At 40.1% G+C, this 21989-nt stretch overlaps 1 protein-coding gene across 1 annotated transcript; it reads left to right on the forward strand.

Annotated features, from left to right (window-relative positions):
* Positions 1-717: 717 nt before the first annotated feature.
* ERMP1 (endoplasmic reticulum metallopeptidase 1) lies at positions 718-20504 on the forward strand. The gene is made up of 15 exons (XM_037374134.1): positions 718-1013; positions 1834-2135; positions 5572-5699; positions 6058-6163; positions 7022-7168; positions 8670-8762; positions 10119-10331; positions 11551-11771; positions 14357-14531; positions 15078-15268; positions 15880-16032; positions 16550-16752; positions 17483-17598; positions 18064-18227; positions 19760-20504. Exons 1-15 carry the CDS (start codon positions 739-741, stop codon positions 19922-19924), a joined length of 2652 nt encoding a protein of 883 aa, XP_037230031.1. The 5' UTR covers positions 718-738; the 3' UTR covers positions 19925-20504.
* The last annotated feature ends 1485 nt before the right edge of the window (positions 20505-21989 follow it).

Here is a 21989-nt window from a genome sequence, read left to right on the forward strand (position 1 = left end):
ACCCGCCTCTGCAAAACCTGGCGGGCCGCGGCGTGACGAAGGCAGCGAGATGGCCACGGAGCGGCCTGGGCCACCACTCAAAGGCACCGCAAAGGCTTGGCTCCCGGGCAGGAGCAAGCGGAGTGCTGCGAGGGCGACGGCCCGTGCCACCTCTCGGGCTACCCTGCGGCGGGTGCTCGCCCGGGCACGGCTTCACCGGCAGCTGCCAGCACCCCCGAGAGGTGCCGCGCCACCGCGGGCTGTCCCGGCTCCGCCAGGCCGGCGCGGCGGCTGCGCAATGGCAAAGATGCAGTGCGGGTGGGGGGCACGGACGGGCCCGGGGGCGCAGAGCTCCGCTAGTGCCGGGACTGCGTGTGTACGGGGCGTCACCCCCCGTTGTCCCTGGTGTGGTGGCTTTGTGGCACTCTTCACCGCCGCCCCCCGCCACCACGGTTACTCCTGCGCGCTTTCCTTCGCGTTTCGGTATTAAAAAAACCCAAAAAAGCCGCGGCCACACCCAGCGCGGTCCGCCTTTGCGGGCGACGCGCGCTGCCCACCCCTCTCGGGCCAGCACGAGGCGCGGGCGGGCGGGCGGCGACGAGACCCCGCCCCGTGACAGGCCTGGCCCCGCCCCCACCCCGCGCGCCGAGCCCGGCGGCGCAGAGGGGCGGGCGCTTTTTGACCCTCGTCGGTGCCCGTATCGCGCGTCTGCGCGGCGGAGCCGGCGCCGGCAGCGAGGCGAGGCGAGGCGAGGGGCCCATGGAGCGGAGCGCGGCGGCGACGGTGTGGCGGCTCCGCGCCACCGGCGGCCACCGCGACCGCCGCCACCCGCCGCCGCGGGAGGACAGCGACGACTACGTGGGCAGGAAGAAGCGGGCCGGGCCACCGCCGCGGCCGCTGCCCGAGGGACGGGGGGCGCCGCTGGTGCTGCTGTTCCTGCTGGGGCTGCGGGCGCTGGCGCACGTCTCGCACCGGCAGCTGCTGAGCCAGCCGCCCGCCGCTGGGCCCCGCGACTTCAGCGCCCTCCGCGCCAGGTACGGCGAGCGGGCGGGGCCGCGGAGCCTTCCCGTGTCAGGCCGGCCGCGGGGCAGAGTCCGCCCGGCATCACCCCGCGGGCGGCGGTGGCTGCCGCTGCCCTGTGCTTGGCGCGGGGGCCCCGCTCGGGGCGACCCCCGCTCGGCAGACGCCCGGGCAGCCCCGGCTGGCGGCCGTCGGGGCCCTCTGCCGTCGGGCGGTCGCTGGGTCGCGGTCGCTGGCGGAGCGCGAGTCGCGCCGTGCCCCGGCAGGAGCTCGGGGCTCGCTCGGGCTCCCAGAAATGGGGTGACGGTGCGTAAGGGCCCCCGCGCTCCTGCCGGCCGCCCCGTAAAGGTGCTGCTTTGGGCTGGTCAAACAGCGCATCCTCCGTAGTAATTCTCGTAGTCTTACAAAGGTCTTAGCGCCTGGAAAAGGGTTTTCTTTGCAGATTTTCAGCGGTGTAGATCTTATTGACGGTGCGCTCGTTCAGGGAGGAGCACGTATGCTTATGCAGAACGTTGCTGAAGAGGAAATGTTCAGCTTCTCCATTCAGCCTTTTGTTTATTTTTTGGGATGGTGTGCTCGAACCAGAAAACCAGTGGTTTGGTTTAATGTTGTGATGGATAGCCTGAGGAGCACGGAGTGAGGATCAGTACTGTATGCCCATTACCATGGTGGTCCTTGCCATCTTGACTGCAGTTACTGTCTAATTGGCTTTAGTCTCTTCCACTTACTACGAGTTTTGAAATAGAACAATGTACAACAGTATTATAGTTGTAGTTAAGTTGCATACTAAATGTTGAATGTGTTGATGCTGAATGTGTAATTTATCTCTTACAGGGGATATCTTGACAACATAACAGCAATTGGGCCCAGAACAGTTGGAAGTCCAGAAAATGAAGTTCTTACAGTTAACTACCTCTTAGAACAAATTAGGGCCATAGAAAGAGAAAGCACAGATGCTCACAAGATATCTGTAGACATACAGAGGCCTACAGGCTCTTTCAGCATTGACTTTTTAGGAGGCTTTACTAGTTACTATGCAAACATAACCAATGTTGTAGTGAAGCTGGAACCCCGAAACGGAGCCGAGCATGCAGTGTTATCCAATTGTCACTTTGATTCCGTACCAAATACCCCGGGTAGGTCCACATGTTCGTTCTGCGTTTCTGTGTATTAGGTGAGCCACAGAACTTGGCTTGCTGTCTTGTTATACCAAATAGCCTTATACCCACATGCTAGAATACTGCATGTGCCAGCTAATCTGCTTGATTTCAGTAAGATCCAGTATTTAGAGTGACAAGTTGCTCCTCCAAAAGTCAGGATTTCACCCTCACTTTCTGGTAGGCAGCAAATTACGGATACTACATTTAGAATTCTAGAAAGCTTGGTTATGTCTTCCTTTCTTATAATTCACTGCTTACGCACGTAGTTCATGTGCTGCTTCCACGTGTCATTCAGGTCTTTCCATACTTTTGTACTGATTTAATTCTGGTTTTCCTTTCACAAGATGCTTTGTGCCAGAAACTGTTCCCACCCTCACTAACTAGCCTGTGTTTTTCTTCTGGTGTCCTGCTTTATGTTTCTAGTGTGAAATCCTTAAGCTATGCCAAATCTTTGTTTTCTTTCTGCATTCAGAGCTCTCTTAAGAAACTCTTCCGATCAAAGATTAAGGGGTACTGTTGCCTTAAGGGGTACTGTTGCCTTGGTAGCATGTACATTCTCTCACTGCTACTTTCACTGTCACTGTTGCGTATTCTTTTACTCTTGTCCCTCTCCATTTTTATAAGTCTGATCATGTTAAATAATAATTGCAGCAGTGGTGTAAACAGCTGTGTAAATACATGGTTTTAACAGTGCAGGGAAGGTAGGGAACTGAAAACCACATGAAAACATTTGTTACAACACTCAGCCACAGGTGTGTGCCTGTTACTGCTGTTGAAAAATAACTACAGGTTTCACTCACCAACAGCACAGCTTTTACCGAATTTTCTTCATTTACACCCCACACGGTATTTTATTTCTGAAGGTAAACATTCTGTTCTTTAGCACATGCAAATAGTCTTTTATTATTGAGAAAACAGTTGAGTATTAGCTAGAGAAACAAAGCACTTGCGGTACTCCTTGTGCCTTTTTTCTGGGAACAAATAGGATGCAGAATTTCTCAATCATATGTATGCAAGATTGAGTTTCCAAATTAAGCTTAATAACTGCATGATTATTACACATGATCTGTTATTTAGGAAGTGCAGAGATGCTAATTACTGTATATATAGTCTAAATATGGCTGCCTAGACTCAGAAAGAATAGTTTGCAAGCATAATACAATCATTATTGAGAACTGTCTTTAGATTGATGCCTGTGTAAATTGTGGGTCCGTTACATCTGCAACGATTACTTTCTTTACACTCATTCAGACAGCAAAATACTTCACCCGCCTTGCACAGTGGTGCCAGGAATATTAGTGATTTGTATAGAATTATACAGAAATCTATGGAGGAGCTAGAAATCAGCCTGTATGCTTGCCTGTAATCACAAAGCAGCCTAGCCCTTTACCACAACAGTCAGGAACTGCTGTCTTTCATTGTCTTAGTGTGAAACTTACACATCAGCTAAAGAAGAACCTTTTGTTTTCTGTTCTCTTGTATTTCTGTAAGGTACTTGCTTACAGCTTTTTTTCATTCCAAAAATTGTTATTTAACTGGAATCGGCAGGACTCAGTGCTCAATAAGTAATGTATTTGAAAGTCAGATGATAAAACATGACCTGCTATTGATGCTTACGTATACAAAATCAGTAAAGCAAAACTCACTGAGCCATTAGAACATCAATGCTTAGTTAGAAAGCTCGAGTTCCTTGTGAAGAAAGAACATAAACTACATTCCTAAAACATGTCTCTTGTTCTAATGGTACTAATTTCCAGTTTGTATGGCCTATTTGATTCTTCTCCAATAAACTTGAAGCAGAAACATCCTTGAAATTACCATTGCAGATGTAAGGGAATGACATCATCAGCTACGTTACTGATACTTGCCATAAAATCTGTTTTAACCTCCTGTCAGTTTTGCTGTATATGAAGTGTTTGAGGATGGTACTTTCACTGTGAGCTTCTGTCATTAGTATATGGTTTCACGGCTGCTTTAGTCAGATGTAAATCTGTCTGTCTGTTGAAATGAATAACTTTCAATTTCTTAGCTTTACAGCAAGGCAGATAAGTGATTAATCTCATTGAAAATTATGATCACTTCTCTGCCGAGTTTTCAACACAGCATAAGTTAGATAAAAGAACTCGTGTGGCTAAGAGTAAACTACTGGTAAATTCAGATAGCAATATAATCAGGGCTTTAAATTGGGTATTTGGGGGGGGCTTTTGGAAAGCTTTTGGCAGAACAAGGCATTCATTTGTGAGAAACAGGTTAGAGAACAGTGGATTGGAAACATTTTGGTTTTATTTATTTATTCTAAAATACTTCCATACAATAAACTAAGGCTGAAATTTAGACTGAGACGTGTTTGGATCAGGAACATGCCCTTTTCATGAAAGGGGCAGATATATCTAAATTTTGCCAAGTAACAAGCTTTGGAAGAGCTGCTTTGGTTTTTTCTCTTTTATTTTTGAATGTGTAAATTAAACAGTTTAGCAGCTAATGAGTCTGCCCTAACAGCATGTTGACGCCTGACCACACTGACATGTGTGTGCATGTCAGTGCATGTGGGCATCATATGTGCAATGCAGGCTTGAAAGAATGAGTTAAATCTCCGTTTGCTCCTGTTTTATAGATGAGAGTGGGGTAGGGACATGCTATGGCTGGCACCAAAGTGAGAGAAATGAGGCAATGGTAGACCTTGGCTAAAAGATAGGCACTTAATCAAGCTAAAAAAATGGCAAGGTGTGGGAGGGGGTGTGAGGAACTCGGAGCACGGGCAGAATAGTGTTGGATGAGGAACTCAAAGAGAACAGGCTACTGAGCTCTCGGCAACTGAGGTTTTCTGCACAGAAAGAAGGGTGATGGAAAGCATCTTGTCATGAAAATATGTATTATAATGTGTACTGTCATTTAAAAAATGTTTTCAAGGTGTGAATTCTGGTGTTTCCTTTGCTTTATTTTGCAATCTTGGCTTTATGTTACTTTGAAATTTTGTCCTCTTAACTGAATATGTTACAAGTGTAGGATGCTTTAGGATGACTTGTGTGAGAATGTTTATTTTTTAAAATTTGAGTATGCCAGAAGTAAAAATTATGTCCTTGTTTATTTGTATTGTTATTAGAAAAATAGATAATGATTACTTTACTTGCTTAGTAACCTGGTTAGTGTACTTTTCTTGAACAGCAGTATTGGATCTGGTATCTATTATTTCACTTGCTCAGCTTTGGAACATTATTTTTCTTTCTGCTGTTGCTTTTAACTAGTGTAGACGCAGGGTACAAGCAGTAGTAAAAAATACACTACAGCTTGACGTAATTGTACCTCGGTTAGATTAGGTGACTGAGATAGCATAAAGCTTTTTACTTTTCTGGTCTTTATTGCAATTCTGCATGTTTGTTGTAAGCCGTGCCATTCTGCTGATTATTTTAAGGTGCCAGTGATGATGCTGTTAGCTGCGCAGTGATGCTTGAAATACTTAACACGCTTTCAAAATCATCAGAGTCCCTGCAGCATGCTGTCATATTCTTATTTAATGGTGCAGAAGAAAACATTTTGCAGGTAAGAATATGCCAGAATTATAAAATACCCATCAAAGCTGTGTATCAAAACTGACAGAGGAGTAACTCTAGATATTACTCTAGTATTTAATCTGTTGAAATACTAGTTAAATGCCAGTCTTTAACATTCTGAGGAAAATGTATTTGATTTCAAAGGGAAAAATATACATAGATTAAGAATGTTGTTCATATTAGTTTAATTAGAAGACTTGGGTTTTCTGCATCTGTTAGTGTTGTAAGTGATCTGGCTGCCTTGTCCAGTCTTCATTTACGGTCATACATGGTGGAAAATAACGTTTAGGCTGGTCTGGAAGATATTTGACCTATTTTTTTTTGTTTGTTTTTGTTTTCCCCTCAAGGCTAGTCATGGCTTCATTACACAACATGAGTGGGCCAAGTCAATTAGAGCTTTTATTAACCTGGAGGCAGCAGGTGTAGGAGGAAAAGAACTTGTTTTTCAAACAGGTATGAGCTTGCATTGTGTCCAGTTTCTATACTATGATAATTTGATAATAAACAATGTAGACTTGCAGGAATGTTGAAAGTGATACATAAGCAAAAGACAGGAGAACCTCTGTGCCTTTTTCCCAACTCTGTGCATAAAAGTTCCCCTCCATCTTTAGATACACGTAGGCTAAAGCACTGCCACAGAAGTTGCCTCATAGGGGGAAGCCTATGTAGAACAGAATTACAGATGTTGTATTTACCTTTTACATCAAGGTAATAAGGAGGAAACCAGATTTGGGTCTCTTTTATGTCTTGCATACCAATACTGTCATGTGCTTTATTTAATTTTCACAGCAGTTCTTGCAAAATGTCTGCAGGGAGATGTTGGCATTAAAACTCCAGCTGCTGCTCAGGAAGCAGGAAAACTTGTGTGTTTTGTAGGATACAGTTATAGTTCTGCTCCATTCTAGCTGACTGCGGACTTCCTTCTGCTGGAAGTGCTTAATTGAATGCTTTAATGGAGAGACTTTTTTTTGTAAACAGCAGTTTGGAGGTATGATACGTAGATGATAAATTGGAAACTTTACTAAAGGTTGTGACTTCTTCATTAGTGCTGGATCTTGTTTTGGGAAATGACTTACCTACTCTTCGCTGAACACTCAACACATCAGTGTTTTTTTCCCCCCCCCCAAGTGCAGCTAATTCTTTCTCTCAAGTATGAGTCATGCAGCCAACACAGATGCACTTAGAATATACCCTGTGGGGCAACAGCATTAAAACTCTATTGAGTTCCTTTGCATTATTTGTTACCGTAAAGATACATGTCTTAACTGAAGTTCAAAAAGTAATTGTGAACTTTCTGCTCATCTTTATTAGGACCTGAGAATCCTTGGCTGGTACAAGCATATGTAGTTGCAGCCAAACATCCCTTTGCCTCTGTGGTGGCACAGGAAATATTTCAGAGCGGTATTATTCCGGCAGACACAGACTTCCGTATCTACAGGGACTTTGGCAATGTTCCAGGTATATTATCAGAAGACATGTCAATGTGCATCATGCAACCATTTATTTTAAGTTTATAACGAGGAGACTATTTTGCGGTTCAGTATGTGAAGGTACTCATGTTTTATTTGTCTTTCAGTTTGAGAGCAGATTTGCCCGCTTTTTTTTCTAAGGCAAGAACCTTTAGACTTGGCTTGTCCTGTAGGTTGTTATAGATGTTTTTTGGAGACTGCTGTTTTCCAGGAGGAAAAAACATGGTGGAAAAGTTTCCTGCAAGCCATGAAAACACTCAAGGAATTAACAGTACAATATTAAATACTCTGGTTTGAAACATTTTGGTAATGTTGCTAATAAATTGCAGGAATTAAATGTCTGTACCTAATAGATAAACCAAAATAATCCTTTTTAAAGATAGTGACTTAGTAATCAATGCGTTTTCATTACCTTTTATTTTTTCTTTCATCACAATCAAGCACAGGACAGCAGGTTTTGGTTTTGCTAATCTGTTTATAATTCTGCGGAGAATGACCAGTGGGATAAAACCATGGAACACACAATGAAAACACAATTCAAAGAAATGTAAACTTCTGTAAAATCCTTGCTGTCTGGCACAGGTTGTCACTGGACTCACTTTCAAGAGAAGTGATATTTCTGAATTGATTCTTAGAACAGAACTGTTCCAAAGTAAGCTTCTAGCATGAAAAATAAAGTAGCTGATGTAAAATGTGTTCATTATTTGTTGAGAATCTCACCTGGATCATAAATGGTAAATGAATTCTCACAGACCTCAGTTTTTGCTAAGCAAACAGAAATAGAATAGTTGAGCTAAAGAACTTGTCTGTTCCTCTTTGTTTGCTGGTAGAATTTAGGCCTGATTTGTAAAATGCCTGGAAACTTGTGAGGATTCAGATTGCAGACAGCAGCATTTTGGATATGCGGCTGAGGGGCCTGTGTTTAGGATACAATGGATGTATAATTAATCTTGCAGAAAACTTCATTTTCTATAATGCTTTGTTTATTTTTTACAAATTATTTGGACTTTTAAGAGTTTTTGGACTGGCTGTTTGAAAAGCTGTTTACAAATTAGAAGTAAAGAGAACACACCAGGTATTTTAAGAGGGTGTTTCTATAGTTCCACAGTGCTGCTTTTCATCATGGATCTCTATTGATGTTTTACTAGTAAATGTTTAGAAAGCACCTTGTTCATCTTTTCTGAAGCTGGGTTGATTAGGAATTTTCATGTTGCTCCAGTAGAGATCAGTTTGTGTACAGATGTCAAGCAAATCGATAGGATGGATTGGATGGAAATGGAAAGGATAGATATTTTAAAAATGTTAAAAGTGTCCTTTCTTTAAATACACGTGCAATCTCGGTCTTCCTTCTACAAGGCAGGCTATTATCATAATCTTTAAAAACAGTGAGTACACTACAAAGTAGAGCAATGTTTTGCGTGAAAACTTTCACGTTTGTTTTGAGGCTTTACATTTACGTAATTTCAAATATGTTTTTTCTTTCTATGTAGGAATAGATTTGGCTTTTATTGAAAATGGCTACATTTATCACACAGAATATGACACATCAGACAGAATTGTAACCGATTCCATTCAGAGGGCAGGTTTGTATTTCAAGAATATGGTAATTTACTAGAGAGTTGTGTTGTAGCTGCTTTTTCATTCTGCTGTAAGACTACTATCACAATAAATTAATAAATTTTATTATGTGTTTTAAAGAACAAAGCATGAACTGAATGCATGTCTTTAAAATATGAAGGAAATATGTTTGGTCAACTTGGGAGGATAAACTTCATTAGCATCCAATGAAGTTGATTTGAAGGTAATGGTGGAATCTAGTTAAGGTTATAATCTAGCCACTGATACCTCATTGTTCAGTGTTCTGCATTCCTTTTCTCTCAGTAAGTCCCCTTATTCATTAATGTTCATGGGAAGCTTATGGTTAAGTTGGTAGCAGAGAGACTGATCTGCGAGCAGAGGTTTTTCTTTAGAATGAATCTGTCAAACTTACAAACATAGCACACAGACTACAGATAAACAGGATTTATTTTCTACTGGCAGGTTGTGCTCAAAGCAGAGTATTTGACAGACTGCAGTAAAGAAAATTGGATTAAGGCTTCTAGTTTCCCAGGAAAACCTAACATAATCCTAAATGCCTCCAGGATTTTGACCATTTTCCTCTTCAAGCTTATACAGAAGCCAGCTTAGATGACCACCATGAATAAGAGTTTTAAACACTTTTTGTGCCAATGCAGTGGCAAGATGGAAAATAACACTTCCAAATTCCTGTCGGAAAGATGGTTTTACTGGTCATGGTGGTTATGTGGAACATCTTTTGCTATAACATATAACAGCTGGGGAAAAAAAGAGACAAACTTTTCAGCCAATTAGCACTTTTACAGGTAAAGTAAAAGCAAAATGAAATTGAGAACAGTTGTTCTCATTTGATTACATGTGTTTTGGCTGTACTGTGGGAAAGGAAATGGTTGGTACCCCTAGGCTACAAAGGAAAATAGCCTTCTTGTCTCCTACCTTACAGTCATCTAGGGAAAGAAAGGCAGGTAGTTAACAGTCATTGAAACATAGAGGGGTTGCTAGTGGCAAGGAGAAGAGGAGGAAGATTAGGAAATTATAAACTCCTTTATGGGTAAGCCTTGAAGTCCAGTGCTTCAGTGTCAGACATGAAGGGCTTATGGGCTGAAAGCATGGCTACTGCCTTCATTGAACAGTATTTAAATACATGAAGCTTATCAAGTATACTTATTTTAGTGACAGCTGTATAGAAAATACTATGCTGTGTGTACCATCCTATAGCTATTTGGAATAATCAGTTGTATATTCATGTCTTTGAGGATATTTCAATACAGTTTTATTTTTAAGAATGTTTATATTTAAAAAAATGCTGTGTACTAATTCGTGAACCCTGATACAGTTATGTTCTTTATCTGCTTTTTCAATAGGTGACAATATTCTAGCTGTCCTAAAATACCTAGCAACATCAGACAGGTTGGCGAAATCTTTTGACTATCGACATGGGAATGTTGTGTTCTTTGATGTACTTGGTTTATTTGTCCTGGCTTATCCTGCTCGTGTTGGCACCATCATGAACAATGTTACAGCAGCAATTGCTTTTCTTTATTTAAGCAAAAAAGTATTACAACCCAAAACCAGAGGTAAGTCTAGGTCTTAAAATATATATATATATACATAAAAAAAATTATATCACCTTACTCTTTAGTGAATAGCAATCAGTAGATGAAGGAAGTGTTCAGGCAATTAAGGCCTCTGTTAAGATAAACCTCAGAAATAAAATTTAGTTGTGCAGCATGCCCTAGGAGTTGCTTTGTGTTTAAATCTCTCAACTGTGATTAATTATGATGAAGAAGGGCTATGATAGGCCTAGATGTCTAGCATTTGTGAATCATGATAGTGTCTCTTATCCTTTCATGAAGATTAGAATTAAATCTTTTAAAGGTCTGAAAATGAAAAAAAAATTGCGTAGTATCTGTATAAACTTTGTTCTGTTAACACTGGTCAGGCTTTGGAATCATGTTTCTTTAGCACCTGTTCATAGGCAAGAGCAAATAAGAAAACAACAGATGGGGAAACAAAGCTTAATAAAGGGTGTAAAACAACTTAAATTTTCTAGTTAGACCTTTCCATGTATGTGTAAGAACATGCCTGTTTTAAAAAAAAAAAAAACAAAACATGGTCCCTGAACCCCCAGAATCCAGCAATCATTTCTGGAGTAAAAGAAAATTTAGGAAAAACAACTCCTTTTTCTTTTCTTTTTTTTTTTTTTTTTTTAGACTTTATAGGTGATAGAGGGGCTCTGCTGGTTCCCTAGGGAAATTTTTACTATTAGGATCATGGTAATCTACAAAATATGCTAGTACTTTGGGAATAAATCTTGCAGTGGGGAAGACTGCAAAAAGATTTGCAAAGAAATAGGCTAAGTGATTTAGACCATGCTGTTAAGAAATCATAGAATCGTTTAGGTTGGAAAAGTCCCTTAAGATGACAGAATCCAACTGTTAACCTAGCACTGCCAAGTCCACCACTAAACCGTGTCCCTAAGAATCATGTCTACACATCTTTTAAATACCTCCAGGGACGGTGACTCAACCACCTCCCTGGGCAGCCTGTTCCAATGCTTGACAACCCTTTCGGTGAAGAAATTTTTCCTATACCCCATCTAAACCTCCCCTGGCGTAACTTGAGGCCATTTCCTCTTACCTTGTTACTTGGGAGAAGAGACCAAGTGCCCAGGGCACGCTTTCTTCTTTCCTTGTGCAGTTCTGTTTTGGTCATTAAAGCGATTGTACAGTCTTGATAGCCTGCAGTTCAATACATGACCATTGAATGAAACTTCTGTTTTTTTCTCCTTCATAGCTATTCCTAACCTGAAGAAATTCTTCACTGCATTCAGCTTAACACTGATAAGTTGGGTCTGCACACTGGTGACAGTCCTTACAGTGGCAGGATTTGTCTCTGTTATTGGACGGTCTCTTTCTTGGTATACCCATTTCTATGTTTCTGTGTTTCTGTATGGCACGGCAGCTGCAGCTAAGCTCATTCTTGTGCACACGCTAGCCAAGAAGTTCTTCTACAAGGTAAACTTGACTTTGTTGCTAATGTTGAAGGGCAATGTAGTGTTTGATCTGTGGGAGATAGGATTTTTGAGTTGATTAAAAAGACAAAATAAGTTTACTGTGTTGGACAGAAGTATTGAAATTGTCACTGTAAAAACTGCTTCATCTAAGCACAGGGTTTGCTCTACTAAATTCAGAGAGTTAAAAGCTTCGTGGTTTAAAGCTTCCTCCTTGCTTATGACCTTTAGGAGCTGCTTCAGAAAACAAGGCAAAAAGCCTAGTAGAATACAGTGTCCAATACTTCTCTTCCTGCCATCACTTCAGTAATAAGAGAGCAGAGCAACAGCTGGAGAACTTAGGGGTTTTGATATGTTTCAATGTTCTGTTGATACTTGCAGAATCTACATATATACTCAAATGTTCTTTAAATCTTGCCAGATTCTTGCCTCTGAATGTACTTGTATAACAGGTTCCCTAAATTTAATAACTTATTTTGGTATGGTGCCTCTTCTATATCTCTTAATATTTTTAATCTTTATTTGATCTAATTTGTCATTTACATTTTGTTATGTAACTTGGAATTCTAGTTCTCTCTGTTTTATTCTGTCCTATTATGCATGTTCTTTTGGTAATGTCATTTGTATTCACAACCTTTTAAGCAAATAATACAATTTTTTTCATATGGTTCATATGAAAGCTTTTTTCTTACATCTGTCAGATCCTATAATTCTGCCATGCCCTCTTCCAATATAGTAATCTGCTGTACAGCACTTTCTAAATGAAGCTGTTGTAAAAATTGGAGTTGCCACTTTCTCTCTGTGATTATTCTGATTGATAGTTGTTTTGATCACAACTGGAGATGGAACAGAGCTCTTGTTAGTCCCATGTTCTTTTCTGCAATAGGTAAAGGCTTGATGAGGATTTGGTGTGTTACCATTCCATTGCTGTCATTTGTCACAATTACTGTCTGTCTGCCTTTTTTTTTGCTTAAATTGTTTCTTACGGACTAACCAACATGATTTAACTTGCATTATTATGTCATAATTACAGTTTATAACAATCCCATATGTTTAGATGATAGTTTAATGGTTTTGTATTAAAAACAATTAAGGCCTTGAGGTATCTGACACTTCCAGGGCAGAAGTCTGCTACTAGGTTTAGGTTTTAGGTGCAGTAATATTTAGTCACTCAGCTTGCTGTTACTTACCTTCTCAGCCATTTGTACAAGCTTTTGGCAAGAGAATTTAGGGAATCTAAAGTTGTCAGCCAAATCCAGCTTCATCCAAGTATTTGAAGAAGTTTTAAAAATTTACTGAAATGTGATTGTATGGAAGGTTCCATTATCTGCAAGTGTTTTTTTTAATTGTTTAGGCAAGGGGAGTGTTAGATGTATTTGTTTACATATACCAGTTATGTGGTGGTGTCCATTTGTGGAAGAGATGAGCCATTCATAAAACAGATCTGATGTTATAATTTTCTACTTTTGTACTTTCACTAACTGTACAGCTATTCCAGGCTCTGGATCTACTTCTGTCCTGTTGGTTGTCTTTATCAGCAGATCAACCAACTTGATATCATGAGTCTCTTAATTGTCTTGCATGCTGTAGCTTGCAGTACACCATACAGTTTATGCTGCCTCAGTAGCTGCCTCTGTAACTAATGTTGTACTTAGCATTGCATAATAATTTTGGAAGCTAATCTCTTACTTCACAATCTCAGGCAGTGCCTCAGTGTTTTCTGTTAGTGGCACAAGAACTTGTGAATTACTAAGCTTTTTGTTTTGAAATAGGTTTTGTTTCTCCCCTCCCTCCTTTTCTTTTTGTTTCTTGTCAGCCCAAAACTGAACTAGGCACTTTCTGATAGCCGTTGTTCATGCAAGCAGTCCTTCTTGCTACTAGCAGGAGTCACGGTCAAGAATCTTGCACTACAAACACTGCAGCATTGCTCATACAATTTTTCAAAAAACTCACAAAACCAAGCCACATTTTTGATGGTTACACTTTCAAAAAAGAGGGAAGTTTATCTGGTATTATGTGACTCATGCATGTCTCTTCTTCAAAACAAGTAATATATTTAAAAAAGCAGACTTCTAAAGTGACAGCTATGGCATGACACATAAAGGCACCCATATAGTATTTGTACACTAGTAACAGTGCTTGTATAAGAGTATTAACAGCTGCTGTGCAAAACCAGGTTTAGAATCTCAAGGAGATACAGATAACTTGTTCATGCATAAGTGAAGCATATAAAAAAGCTATGTAGTGCAAATACGAATGCTTTTTATAGAAAGGCCCTTTTTGCCTGTGTACCTGAAACATCAGTCTTGCAACTTCTTAGTATTGTCATTTGTGCATTCCCATCCTTCCTCCGCCCCAGCCCATGTAATCTCTTTTTTTTAATCTGTCAGAGCAGATTTAAAAAATTTAAGAAAAAAAGGATACATCATGGGTAACTTAAGTGGTAAGAGAATGGTGAGATGCTGCTTGTCAAGATTTTGTCCAAGGAAAACGATTATACACAAGAAATAAGGATTTTTCTGTGTGTTCTCATGAGATGTGAGATGTGGAATATGCTCAGTAATGAGTGTATTTGCTTTTTTGTTACAGAATATGAATGAACAGTACCTGGGAGATACTTTTTTTGATGCCTCATTGATGATTTGGTCTATAGCATTGGCTGTGATTACTCAGATGGGCCTTTGTTCAGCATTCATTTGTACATTATGGGTAGCATTTCCTTTACTCACTAGGCTGATGATCCATAAAGAATTCAGCCAAAAAGGTAAGAGTTCTGAGGGGAGGAGGTTGTATTTTGAAACCTCTGCCCCAACTCTGTTATTTAAGCAAAAGAAATCCCAAACTGTGAACCTGAATAATCAAAGTAACCATGTGGCATTTCTGTAACAAGAAAGTGTTCTTGAACTACAGATGGTTTGAAAGTATGGAGAAGCTCTTAAAAAAAAAAATACTGAAATACTGTGTCTCAGTCTAAAAAGAACAATACTATGTAGGGTTATTAATAAGCAATTACATACTTGGATAAACAGTAAAGGTTGGTAAAAAATACTGTCATATTTAAACAGTGTTTGGGACAGAGCGCCTGTTTAATTTTTTTTTTAATACACTAATAATTTTGTGTTGTGTTTAAGGGTTATATTGGCATTGGCTATGTAAAATGAGATCCCTTTTCCGTGTCCATGTCAGGGATTAGGACCTGTATTGTGTATTTGGCCTTGCAGCAGTATATAGATACATATGTTAGTGAAGCTGTCCATGTCCTTTTAAGCTTTTACTTTTTTTGTCTTTTGGTTCTTTCTGTCCCCTGTAGGCACCACAATGAAGTTTGTCATGATGTATATGCTGGGAATGTTTGTTCCCTATCTGTATATGATGTATCTTAGTTGGACTGTATTTGAAATGTTTACACCTATTATGGGACGAAGTGGTTCAGAAATTCTACCAGATATGGTATTGGCAGGACTTATTGTGGTCATCACTATGATTTTGTCATCTTACTTTGTAAGTAGATTTGTAAATGTTGTTTGAAACTTTTAAACTTTCTGTAGAGTTCAGAATCAGTGTTTTTCTAAATTAATTCTTGAAGTTAATGATATTATTATAAATATTACAGGAAATTTCTAGGAAACATGTCAAAGTTTCCATGCTTTGTATTGTCAAAAAAAGTCATTGAAGCAGGGGTTACAAAACCATATCTGCTTTATGTTGAACTAGTAAAGATTGGTGTAAAATAAGCAGTTTAATGCTGGAATTTGGACAGGCTTTCACTTTAGGTGAAGTATAATATGTGGCTGAACAATACATACACTACATTTCAAAAATATTCTCAGGGCTTCTTTTTTTTTTCTGCTGCCCTTGCTACAAAGGTTCTAGGTTTTTGTTGGCAGACGTTTTTAAAAAATGGGAAATTTTTAAAAGCTCTGTAAGTGTACTTAATTCCTTTTGGTTTTAAATACTGAGATTGCAAAGAAGTGTCTTGTAAAAGGTAGTACTTACAATGGAATCTTTTAAGTGTACTTTTAGTTCCATAATTGGATCTTAGAGTTACACAAATAGTGTCTTATTTCTGAAGTGTTGCAGTTTTATAACTAGGCTGTCTTTTTATTCCCTAGATTAACTTCATTTACCTTGTCAAAAGTACAAAAACAACACTAATAACTCTAACTACTGTGTGTGTAGTCACTCTGATTCTCGTTTGTAGTGGAATCTTCTTCCCTTATAGTTCCGATGTGGCCAATCCAAAGCCTAAGCGAGTCTTTCTACAGGTAAGAAAAGCCTTGCATATCATATTGTGTCTGTTTGCAAGAGGGTGTGTTTTTTTCAAAGACCACTGCCCCCCAAAACGTAAGCTTCCCTTTCTTGGTTGCTTTAAAAGCTCTAATGATATTTCCTGGATTTGAAAGAATTGCTAGTGTTTCTCTTGTTCAACCTCTGTGTTCAGTTTATCTCTGTCAGAGGAGCAGGGTTTTTTAGGGGGTTTTAGGTCAGAGAGTTGAGTAAGCAATGGTAGTTCAAAAAGTGAACGTGATGGGAGATCAACAAATACAGGCACAGTCATGTTCTGAATGTAGGCGTTTTTATGATATGTTTCTCTTACCTGAGTAATTCTCTCTATATAATTCATAAATACCATAAATACTCAGATACATGTTCAATGCATACTCAAAATACAGTTGACCTTAAAGATTGACATGGGAGGGTATTTCAGAATCACTTCTGACTCTTGTGAACTGCTTAGGCTCCATCATCTTTCTGTGTATCTTTTTTTTTTCTTCCTTCTAGCACACGAGCAGACGATTTCATGGTCTAGATGGAAATATAGTTAAAAGTGACTCTGCTATATGGATTAATGGGTTTGATTATAATGGAATATTTCACATAACTCCCCATGTACCTGAAATCAATGACACCATCAGAACTCCATGCGAGGAGAAAGCTCCTTTCTGTGGCCTTCCCTGGATTCTGCCAGTGCATTTCATGTTCCGGTTAGTGTGAACACCGCTTCACTGGAGCACTTAACTGGCCAGAGTATATTGGTTATTTATGCAATCTGGCTTATGTAAGGGAAGAAAACACAAGGCTAATCTTGGTCTAAAGGTAAATAATCCTGCCACTTCAGAAGACACTTAAACTTCTGCGTAGGTGGAGTGTCTTCTGCCAGAATCTGTGCAAGAAATTGCTGGGTCTGTTGCAGGAGCTGTAGAAGCTGATGTGTGGAAAATTGATGTCAGCACCCCTGGAAAATAAGGTGAACGGGGGGCCTTCTAAAGGGAAGTTCAGAGGAGGAGTACGTATGTCTCTTCTTTTCCTTCCCCCTGCCTCACCGCAGCAGAGGAAGTCTAGAGTAGCTGGTCTCCACAGGAGAAAACTAGCTGTTGTGACTGTTTCTCATACCCGAGGAACTGTGTGAGCAGAAGTGTACCAGTTTGAAGATGCAGATACTCTTACTTATTTTATTGTTTTGTACATTAAAGCAGATGGAAGTAATGAGTGAACACACTGATGACTATTTTTCTATTAACGCACCCTTTAAATATTTGTCTGGCCATAAGCTGATAATTTTACCTGCCTTCTGCTAGAATCAGTAGCTCTTGAATATTTCGTTTAGTAACAGCACAGTCAGGTGTGCTGTCCAAAAACTTCTGGGATTCTCATATTTAGTACCCCTGAGTGTTGCACTGACAAGTAGTTAATGTTTGTTTGTTTTTGTTACAGGAAAAACTGGTATCTTCCTGCTCCAGAAATTTTCCCAAGAAGCCCCATTCAGTTTAAAGTTCTGTCCAAGGAGCTGATGCCCTGGAATTCTGTGAGGTTAAGCTTTGAAGTATCTGGTGAGTGACTGAAGCTTCTGGTTTGTGATTTGTGTTTATTTTTATATCCATAATAAGGCAGATTTTTACTATAGTACTGCAGGTTCTAGTGCCATTCCCAATATGGTGAGCTTTGTGGGATTAGCATGAATTAATTCAGTTTCATAACTCTAGAGTCTGTGGGTGTTGTATTGCAGTTGTTATTTGGGGGACTGATAACCTTGTCTATTTTGAGTAAGCCTTGATCTTTTTATAGCAAGTCCTTCCGTGAAGTCCAATTTATAGCTCTGTCCTTCTCCTACGTAATCTCATTTATTTCACCACTTAGAAATAATTGCAGTTTCTGCTATACGGAAGACAGTTGCATCGTGTTTTGGAAGACACAAATAGTAATACACAGGTAACATGCTACAATATAGGAAAACAGATGGCTATTCCGTACGTCCACTTGCTGGTACATATAGATATATATCCCTGTCTCTGCAGGTCCAAGTCACATGTCGTTGTATGTTCGGCCACATGAAGGGTCGTCTCTGTCTGCCTGGTCTCTTGGGAATGGTACACCGGTTGCTAGCATAGGGGGAGACTACTTTGTGTTTTACTCTCATGGGCTGCAGGCTATGCCCTGGCACTTCTGGGTAGAACTGACGGTGAGTATGCTGCTGGAAACCTGATGATCCTGTGGTCTGCCCTGTTGTCCCCATTGCTGCATTCTTATGTCAAAAATGTCATAACAACTTCCTTAAGCTTTGCTTTTGTTGATAGATCCTAATTGTAGCTTCCCTCTTTTAATTTGTCCTTCAACTTTATATATCAGCTCAAATATGGTTTTGATGCTTAGTTCACTAACTTGCTAAACAGCCAAAAGGAGAATTTTTTTACTTCTCTCCATGGTCTTAGTTGTATGTTTGGATCTCATAGTTCTTGAAGTTTTATCTTCATTAACTGTTATTTCAGACTTCTTTTTCCCGTCGCGAGTAGTTTTCTTTTCATGTGTCTTGTTTGCTTGGTGTTGGGAAATTACAGGGAGTGCAAGGTGGGAAACTTACCTATCTTGAAGCTGAAGAGAGCTGTAAAAGCTTTGTTTACTAAATTTTCTTTTACATTATTTTCAGTTGAAAGCAAGGCTTCCAGTATTGCTGTTCCAGTGGGATTTATGATCTGCCACCCCGCACCCCCCACCCCTGCCAACGCACTTGCCAGTGAAAAACTTTTTGCAGAGCTGCATATTTTTGAAAGAGTTTTAACAGTGTCTTTTTCTTTGAGTAAATAGTACAAGAACCTTTGAAAGTTTGGAAAGTCCCTTGTTCCTCCTGGATCATGCAGTCTAAACACTTAACCAAATAATCTTCTGAGGGTACTTGATAAAGGCAGACAGGAATCTGCAGTGTGATAAGCTTTGCAAGACTGATAGTGGCAGAGCTAGGGAGAAAAGGCTTTTCATGCTAAGGAATCACAACAGAAGGATCAGTATAAATACTCTGTTGGAGTCTGTCTTGATTTGTCAGCAAAACTGCCAGATACAAACATTGAAGTTAGAGCGTGTGCAAGCTATGTAACATGTCAGAGGCACTGTGATTTAAATACCTGGTTGCAAGTTCAATGAAAATCTGACTTGTCATGTAATGAAATTGGTACATTTCAAGAGGGAAAGTGTTTTAACATGTAGGACGAAGACCTGCAGGATGAAGTTTATTGCATAGGATCATAGAGTAGTTTAGGTTGGAGGGGACTTGGAAAGGTCATCTAGTCCAACTCCCCTGCAATAAGCAGGGGCATCTTTAGATCAGGTTGCTCAGAACCTAATCTAATGAATTCTATCTAATAACCCTCATATACAAGGAAAGTAGTGTACCCATACTGTCTCCAGCAATGGTCGTCCAGGCCTTTATTCCTGACCATCTCCACCTGTCCCCATATAAGAGGTCAGGGGTTTTCCAGGGACATACCCTCAGAAAGTCCCTGTACTTTCATTAGTGCTGGCATGGTCATGATGTCCATTTCAGAGGCGGGGGGTGTCTTGATATCTTGCCTCGCCTGGGACCTTTTCCATAGCCTCTTGATGTACAGGCAAGAGCAAACTGATACATACCAAGTCTGTGGAAAAGTACATCTGGACTGATCTCATATTTAAAAGCCATAAACACTCCTAAAGACTCTGTTGCCCTTTTCTCACTTTCAGGCCCCAGGAAAGCGTTCTGATGGAATAGTGTCTCTTGCCGTAGCAGCACATTACTTTTTTGGGGAAGATCAAAAGTCACCTCAACTCTATGCCTTACTGGAGAGGTTTCCAAACTGGACGTTTTCTTCTGGTTGGTCCTGCACCTATGACCTTTTTGTCTTTTAATGTTGACAGTAATGCAGCACTAATAGGGTAATCTCTGTGACAGAGAATGCTGGTGTGGCAAACACTTCCTAACAAGATGCTGGAGACTTTCACAAGAATTTAAAGTACTTTGGCACAAATGGTATTTCTTTAGCAGTTTGATTATTTAAGGACTACTGCTGTTTTGGGGATATAGTGACACTTCATGTCAACATGAATACAGTTCACCTTGGTTCTTCCACTGGAGTGCTAGTTTGACTAGTGGGTTTCTTAAAATGAAAACTTCATTTGAGCAGGTAAGGTTAGCATAATGTAATGACAACTGTACTGAAAGGGTCTCATGAAGTTGTTTTGATGTTATGTAAAATATAACCATACTTTTCATGCATGGGAACTATCACCTATGAAATCTACCCATCCCATTAAAGTAAGACCTTCAGCTAAAAGATGCTTGTTTACATGATAGGGTGGCAGAGGTGGCAAAGTCCTAAACATTACTTTTGTCACAGAAACTTAGAATGGTTTGGGTTGGAAGGGACCTTAAAGACCATGTAGTTCCAACCCCCCAGCCATGGGCAGGGACACCTTCCACTAGACCAGGTTGCTCAAAGCCCCGTCCAGCCTGGCCTTGAGCGCTGCCAGGGATGGGGCATCCACAGCTCCTCTGGGCAACCTGTTCCACTGCCTCACCACACACAGAGTAAAGAATTTCTTCCTAGTATCTGATCTAGGTCAGCCGTCCTTTAATTTAAAGCCATTACCTCATGTCCTATTGCTACAGGCCCTACTAAAAAGTATGTCCCCATCTTTCTTGTAAGCCCCCTTTAGTTACTGCAAGGCCAGTGACTGGATGTCACTGGATGAAGTCCGTAAAAGCTACGATACGTATGTAGTTTGCATTCCCAGTCTTTGACAAATGCATAATGCAGAAAAATAGATACTATGACAGAATGTGGTAATTATTTATCTGAATTATCTTTTCCAAATAATATGTTTCTGCTAAAAACCTAAATCCTACCTTTTTCCCTGTCTCTTCAGTCTTACAACTTTGAGTGGGCAGGTTTGACCTAACTATCTTTCTGTTCCTATTGGGATCTTTCAGTATAAGCATATAACCGTGTAACTTGGTCTCTTGTATGTAAGAGTGCTAAATCCCCACTCCTTTATGTGGATGTCTTATAATTAATCTACTCTAAATTTCAACTTATCTTCTAATTTATTAGAATTGGCTAATTTTGGTATCTCCTCTGGAGAGACTTGGTAATGTGACAGCATTGCACTTTGTTAATACACTGAACTTGTTTCTTAAAATACCATTTGCTTTCTGTAAGGAAAGATACCTAGAAGAGTCGTCTTTAAATGAGGTCTAATATCTCTGGATTGCTCTTGTTTTATTTCCACAGGATGGGTTTTATAAATGACTGTGAGTGATTTAGAATATCTTCCAGTTTTAATCTACAAGTTCGGAAGCCACTGACCGCTTTGGTTTTTTTTTTTTATACTCTCACGTTTTTTTCAGTGCAGTGTTAGCAGTTAATGTTAGTTTCTGAAATGCAAAGAACTTTGTGTACCTGAAGAAACGTCTTCATGCTTTTTTCTGAACCATATATAAACATTCTGTGACATCAGTACCATGCTACAAATTGTGTAACTAGTATTTTGTTCATCTCATGTGTATTGCCAAAGCATGTAAAACAGATTTTGTGCGTGCATCATCATTTCAAGTAAAAACATGCTAGAACTGGAAGTCTGCAGGGCATGTGAAAGAACATTTTGTGATGCTTTGTGTGAGTTGTGATGCGTAGCAGCTCCCTGGTCAGGTACTTTTCCTTCAAATTGTTCTGTAGTGGCAAGAGCCAGTTTCATGTGTTGCAAGGTGCATTCCTCAAAATTACCAACTGTGACTCATGGACTTAAGAGGTTTGATTACTGTAATCATAATGAGCTGGCCATCAATTCTTAAAACCAGTGAGTCTTTTTACATTAACATGTGTGTAATCATCACTCAGTTGATTGTATCTGATTTGAAACTACAATCCCTATATTCTGCATTTATAATTTTTAAAAAGTGCTATTAATGATTTGA

The sequence above is a fragment of the Falco rusticolus genome, chromosome Z (genome assembly GCF_015220075.1).
Source record: "Falco rusticolus isolate bFalRus1 chromosome Z, bFalRus1.pri, whole genome shotgun sequence".
Lineage (NCBI taxonomy): Eukaryota > Metazoa > Chordata > Aves > Falconiformes > Falconidae > Falco > Falco rusticolus.